General features: G+C 34.6%; 1 protein-coding gene across 1 annotated transcript; it reads left to right on the top strand.

Annotated features, from left to right (window-relative positions):
- Positions 1-212: 212 nt before the first annotated feature.
- On the top strand, positions 213-1,262 carry LOC114711737 (polygalacturonase QRT3-like; the record flags this gene model as incomplete). Its single annotated transcript, XM_028896168.1, has 1 exon — positions 213-1,262. A coding segment is annotated over one exon (1,050 nt), but the record flags the coding sequence as incomplete, so codon positions are not given.
- Positions 1,263-7,284: the final 6,022 nt, after the last annotated feature.

Raw genomic sequence — 7,284 nt, forward strand, 5'->3', positions numbered from 1 at the left:
GCAAGAAAAGAAAAGCAGATATTATTATTATTATTTTTTGCCAGAAAAGCAGATATTTGCTTAATCGGTAGGAATAACCCTCCTCATGCATATGCCTTAAGAAGAGGAGTTTTCTGTGTCAAAGAAATTAAATTTTACCTGAATAGAGGTCTCTTTCTTAGATGTATAATTGATTAAATTAACTAACTACATGTATCTATATGGTTGATTAGGTAAAAAGTGGAAGCTTGAGAGCAGCTGAAACTTTTCCAAGTGATAGGTATCTGGTCGAGTTATCCTCATCAAACTCTTCACAACTTGATAATTCAGTGGAATCCTTGCATGTCGATGGCATCTCTGGCAAGAAAGCTCAAAATGATGTGATTCACTATGAAGACATAACCTTTCGAGACATCCTTTTTGACTCGAGCTACCGAGGTGGAGGCATTTCAATTGCTGATTCTGCTAGAATCCGAATCAATAGCTGTTTCTTTCTCCACTTCACGACAGAAGGGATTCTAGTCCAACGAGGCCATGAAACCTTTATCTCGAGTTGCTTTCTTGGACAACACTCCACAGTTGGTGGAGACATAGGTGAGAAAGACTACTCAGGAACCGCCATTGATCTTGCTAGTAATGACAATGCAATCACAGATGTTGTAATTTTCTCGGCAGCCATTGGGATTACACTTAGAGGCCAAGCTAATATGATTACTGGAGTCCATTGTTATAACAAAGCGACATCTTTTGGAGGCATAGGCATATTGGTGAAACTAGCTGGGAATTCACAAACTAGAATTGATAATTGTTACTTGGATTATACAGGCATAGTCATGGAAGACCCAGTTCAAGTTCATGTCACAAATGGGTTATTCTTAGGAGATGCCAATATTGTGCTAAAGTCAATTAAAGGTCAAGTCCTGGGGTTAAATATAATGAATAATATGTTTAGTGGGGATCCCAATAAGAAGGTTCCGATTGTGAATTTAGATGGGCAATTTGGTGATATTGATCAAGTGGTGATTGATCAGAACAATGTGAATGGAATGGGGTTGAGATCAACGATCGGGAAGTTAACAGTAGGGGGAAATGGAACCAAATGGATTGCTGATTTTTCAAGTGTGTTGGTATTTCCTAATCGGATTAGTTTTTTTCAGTATTCATTTTATGCTCAAGAGCCAAAATTTGTGGCACATTGTGTGACTAATGTGTCAGATAATGTGATGGTTGTAGAGACGAATGAAGCAGTTAAAGGGTTGGTATCTTTTAGTGTTGAGCAATGAAAAAGCATAAACTTGATGCAGTATTATTTACTATACATTGTAATTATTACTAATATGTTCTATTTATAAGTAACTTGTAGGGAAATGAGCTTTTTTCAATTTTCTCTTGTTGACTTAATAAATAAAGAGAGAGAGAAAGTAAATAGGTGAGGGGATATGTAAAATATATTTTTAATGCCATTTCTTTAATAAGAGCAAATGTGAAAAAATTATCTGTGTAAATGCATTTTTATTTTGCGGATTTGGGGTACAAATGACTTAAAAATATGAATAGAGTTCTATTTGATATTGTACGAAGATCTATCCTATCCTCAACAAGTTAGAACTTATCTAATGTATAATCTACTAAAGCATAAATAATTCTTTTTATAGGTAAAAGTTTAGGTGAGTTATAGGTGGGTAGCAAGATTTGAACTTGTGATTTTGTGGTTTGAGTCAATTCTTTATAGTTAACTTTTGTTATCTAGCAAATGTGAGCACTTTTCATAATGAGAATTTGAACATCATTTCTTTATGTTATGAGAGACTAGTTGATTCTACTAGACTTGAGCTGAAAAAAAGAAAAGTTAGCATATTGGGTTAAAAAAGTACCCAAATAGAGGCATATAACCATGCTCATCTATCCATTTCTTTTATTTTTGCCAATTTGTCTATTTCAATTTTTTAAAAAAATATTATGTGGACATGTGGATATCCAATTATCCACAGCTAAGGACCAATAAAGCAAAGCATCATGGCGGAAGAGCATTATGTTCAGATTGGGTGATTTGTTGGCATTTTGGATCTTTGGATTCTGACTTAAGTATTCTCTGCCTTAGTAATTTAGTATGATGTTAGTTTATATAGGCATCTTACTGGTAATATTGCGCGTTCTATTACTCCTAGATTGTAATGTACTGTTTGACCCTATATCAAAAAAGAGAAAAATATCATGTTAACACGATGCGAGATAGATGAAAACAGATTATAAAGAGTATTAAGATAGGAGTGGTAACGTAATCTGCCCCAATCAATGCAGTTTTTTCTCTGAGAGACACAGTTCAGTCAACAATATGGTAGCCAAAGAGGTCACCCACTCCATGCGACCTATGGAAGGAAATAAAGGTTATATGGTAACAAAGATTGATCTAGAGAAGGTGTGTGACAGAGTAAACTAGAATTTATTTTTTGCGCCACTGTCTTGTGGAACTAAATCTACCAAATCACTCGGTGGAGATCATAGACAATTGCAACACCACTGTTTAGTAGTGCTTTGAGTTTTCAATGGCAGCAGATTTGGGCAAATACCTTGGAGTAGCTTTGTATGAGAAACGGGTTACAAAGGAGAGTTTCCATGAGATCGTCGACAGAGTCAAAAAATGACTCTCAAACTTGAGAGCTACAGCCCTTTCTCTTGCCAAGAGAACAATCTTCTCTTGGCAGTTACCTCAACTATTCCGAGCTATACCATGCAAACATCTTCTCTTCCTAAGCAATTTAGAAGACCAAGAGAGTCGTCATATAGGGCTCCACGGCAAAAAACAAGAGAAAGACCCATTTAGCCGCTTGGGAGATGGTTTGCAAACCCAAAGCACATGGCAAGTTGGGAGTTAAATGCATGAGGTTGCAGAATCAAGCATTTACGGCTAAACTTCGTTGGAACCTAATCAAGTGGTGTGAAGACCTATGGGTTAGGGTGATAAGGAGCAAGTATAAATGGGGTAATGACTTGAACCTTGCTCTTGACATTGAATGACGCGGGTTAAATATGCTGTGTAGGGTACAAAGGAAGCTTGGAAGTATGCAAAACGGGGGATTGTGATTGACCATGCAAAATAGAATAACATGCTGGAAGTATGAACGAAACAAAAATTTCAGCATCAAGACTACACACCAAGCTATCACAAAGGAGTCTAATGACAGTAATGAATAATGTGTCTAACACGGTTTGACCAGTGATGCTTCATGTACGTGGTGCCATTGCCACTTGGAGTCTATGACTCATGTCCTTCGTGATTGTCCAAACACTAAGAGGTTGTGGCTTGTGCTGTTACAAGTGCAACGAATTGCCTATGTTTCAAAGCCAATAGTGAAAGCTAGATTAAAATGTACACCATACATGGTCTTCTCTCTGATTTAAAAGAACAGGGTGAGCCTTTTCTGCACAACTGTTTGATTGCTTTGGAAAAGGCTAAACCAGTATGTCTTTGAAGGAAAAGTTCATAGCAACGCCTCTCTAAAGGCTGCTACCTTTGCCACCACCATGGAAGCCATCAGGTGTGCGAACGATAAACTCTAGGGAGTAATGTCTAATGGCAGCCAAACCGTGGCTCGTTAACTGAGTTGGACACCCTCAGAGGGATGGATGAAAGTTAATACCGATGGGGACTGCTTAACACACACGGGAGGAGCAAGTGGAGGTGTGATTTGAAATAGTCGAGGGGAGTTCATATCTGGTTTCATCCTAAGGGCTCCACCAGTGATGCTTTGATCACGGAGCTTTGGGCGATTTTGTTGGGGCCTAAACTAGCTTGGGATTCAGGATCAAGACAAGTAGTGTTAGAAACTGACGCAACTGAGGTCCTCAGGCTAATTAACGAGGCGGACCTCTCAACCCACGTTGATGTGTCCCTGATTGAAGAAATTAAACCTGTGAGAACTAGAGAATGGACAGTTGTCTTCGAGCATGTTTGAGAGAGAGCAACCAAGTAGCAGACCTTTTTACCAAGCTTGCTATGGTCACAACGCTGGGATACCATCTTATAGTAGTAGCTCCTGACGTGGTGGTGGAGGCGATTCGAAGAGACTTGGAGGGGAGGGATGACAACGGATAGTCTCTAAGAGCTGCGTTTCTCTTTTGGTTTTAAAAAAAAAGATAGGAGTAGTAATGTGGAATCAGTTTGTGTTCATCAAGGTGATGACAAGTACTTACCTCATTAGATTTGCACTGTCTAGATTTAAAATTTTTAGTTATTTATTTTTAAATAAAAATTATTTTTTTAAAAAAATTGTGGTTATGAAAATTTTTATTTTAAATTATATACCCATCAAAATATTTATTTTAAACAAATAGAGTTAATATAATTTTTGGTCTATCAAATCTGGACCCATTTTAGTTTTGATCCATAAAATATCAAACTTGTGGTTTTGGTCTTTGGAATTTACTCTATTACAAAAGTTAATTCCTAGCTGTTAAGTTTTGTTGGGCTGGCACAAATGATATTAGTTTGGATGATGTGGCTTTTGACGTTACAACATGAGTTAATTAGATGACATGATGAACTGGACATGTAATTAGGAAAGGTGAAAAAAAAAAAAAAGAGTCAGGTTTGTTTAAAATGCAGCACATGAGGACAGAGCACCTAACTCCCCCCCCCCAACCCAAAAATTTCATGTCCGGCTCATCATGCCGACTGCCGTTTTTAAGTTAGAAGCCACATCATCCAAACCAACACCGTTTGTGCCAACTCAGCAAAATTTAATTGTTTGGAGCTAATGTTTTATAATGGTGTAAATTCCAAGAACCAAAACCATATACATAAAATTTTATGAACCAAAACCAAAATAGGTTCAAATTTGAGGATGAAAAATTGTATTGGACCAAACAAATAAAAATAAAAAAAATTTAATTTGGACAGTCCAAATTAAATATGAACTATCTAGGCCTGATGAGATGCTTATCAAAGTGAGAAATACCCAAATTGATCCGTGGTAATGTTGGGCTAATATGATGGTTGGGACTAGCCTGTCCTGATATACCCGTTACACTAATATGAACTATCTAGGCCTGATGAGATGCTTATCAAAGTGAGAAATACCCAAATTGATCCGTGGTAATGTTGGGCTAATATGATGGTTGGGGACTAGCCTGTCCTGATATACCCGTTACACTTGGACGTTTGTGGCGCCTTTCTAATGCCTCCCGTCCTTGTCACGAGCAACTAATAATAAACAATGAAATTAATTAAACTTAATTTTTTTTTATAAAATTTTAAAATTACTTTTGACAAAAATTATAAGTTAGCGGAGTTTTAATTAGTTATGATGTTTTGCTATGTTGAAAAAATTAGTACTTTTTTTTTTGCCTACGAAAAAAATTAATACTTTAGGCAAAGCATGTTATATTATAAAACATATCGGAATTTTTTATGATAATGACCCGAGGAAAATATTTTAAATCATGCGCTTAACTCCAAGGAATGAATGACGTCACCCTAGCTAATAAATCCCGTTTATCTGAAGGTGAAATTCAATGCAGTAAATCTTTATATCGACTTATGGCTCATAAAATAATTATACATGGATTGATAAAATTAAATAAACATGTTTCTAGTTTTGTGGAAAATGTATATTATATATACAAATTTTATTATATATTTTTTGCGTGAAATATCTTTCATAAGATTGAAATATTAATCCCGTTATTCATAAGTATGAATTATTTAACTGAGTGGGAGTTTCGAATTATGAGTTATCTAAAAGTTATAATTAAAGGGGATTATGTTAATTGAGATTGATTTGAATCCTGAAACATATGCTCCATTTGCGCCGACGATAATTAACATAGATTTTCGTAAATTGATAGCTAGTAATAATTTTTGTTTCTTTGTTTTATGAATAAAACGGTGCTTATATAATTTAGGTGCATTTTGCAGTTCAGTACCAAGTCTTGTCCGATGAAAGCCCAAGCAATTTTGGGCTGTGCTTAGGCAAGGTAGAGTAGGATGGGCTTATCTGCCCAAGTAGTACCACTACCTTATCTATATTATGTAAAGATCGCCGCCTTACTTAATAAATAATATTTTGGACTTTAAATATGCTACTTCTGATTTTAAATATAAGAACTAGTTGATTAATTTAAATATATTGAGAAAATAATTTAAATTATTTATTTGAAATAAATAAGTATTGTTTTCCTAAAATATCTTCGTTAATCAAATTTATTAGCCAGAATTATCATTATTAAAATAACTATCTTGAGGAAAAATAGATAAATATGAGAGACATAATAGATTGGAATCTTACATTTAGGACCAAAATAAAAGTCAAATGAGGTTTTATATTAAGGAGTGGAAGTACGTAGTATTTTATAATTTCACAACTTAGAATATTCCAAGAGAAGAAATATAAACCCCGTCATGCAAATTCTCATATCTATTTATCATTTCTTATTTTCTTATAATTACATAATCAACCACAATACAGTAGGTTTTCACACAGCAACCATGATCATATATGTCAAAATCTTAAGTCTTGAAACATTTCATTCTACCATATATGTATATTACGTATATATTGTACAATGATAGAATGAATGTATGTGTATTATATTACACAATCAAAAGATTTCGTCCAATAACTTCATTGAGTGTTTTCTTATATTTAGATCAAATATAGCCTCTCATCTAACTTTCATATTAAGAATAGGAGGCCTAGGTTTAAAAAAAAGAAAAGACAAAAAGGATAGGAGGTAGTAGTATTTACATATAAAGCTTTGGATATAAATTGAACGAAAAGGGTAAAGTACCCTGCAGCATCTTGATATTATTTCTCAAGTATACTTAATACCGTAATCTTATTTATAGTGCATCCAATATCGTGATATTATTTTCCCAATGTACTCAACACTTGGATGTTAAATTTTTTGTCCAATTATATCTATCGCTGTAATCTTATTTATGATTTAGGTTGCTGAAAGCATTATAAATAAGATTAAGGTGCTGGAAGTAAAAAAAAAAAAAAAAAAAAAGATGCTGAACGCATCATAAATAATAAGATTACTATACTAGATATACTTGAAAAATAAGATTAGGGTACTAGATAGTATTTTATCTAAGATAAAACAACTTAGTAACAGTTGCTCAAACCTCATATTTATAGAAGTGGTGGATCTTTATATAAAGAAACACCTATTAGATGGTGGTACTGTCGTAGTCAAACGTGCATAGATGCATACTGGCATGCAAGCCCAGTAGCTTGCCATTATTCATATATATTACATATAGTAGTAGTACATGCCATGCATTTTTACACAGATTTGGCC

This window comes from Neltuma alba, unplaced genomic scaffold (assembly GCF_004799145.2).
Source record: "Neltuma alba isolate B1F8T4 unplaced genomic scaffold, ASM479914v2 tig00011307_pilon, whole genome shotgun sequence".
Taxonomy (NCBI): Eukaryota; Viridiplantae; Streptophyta; class Magnoliopsida; order Fabales; family Fabaceae; genus Neltuma; species Neltuma alba.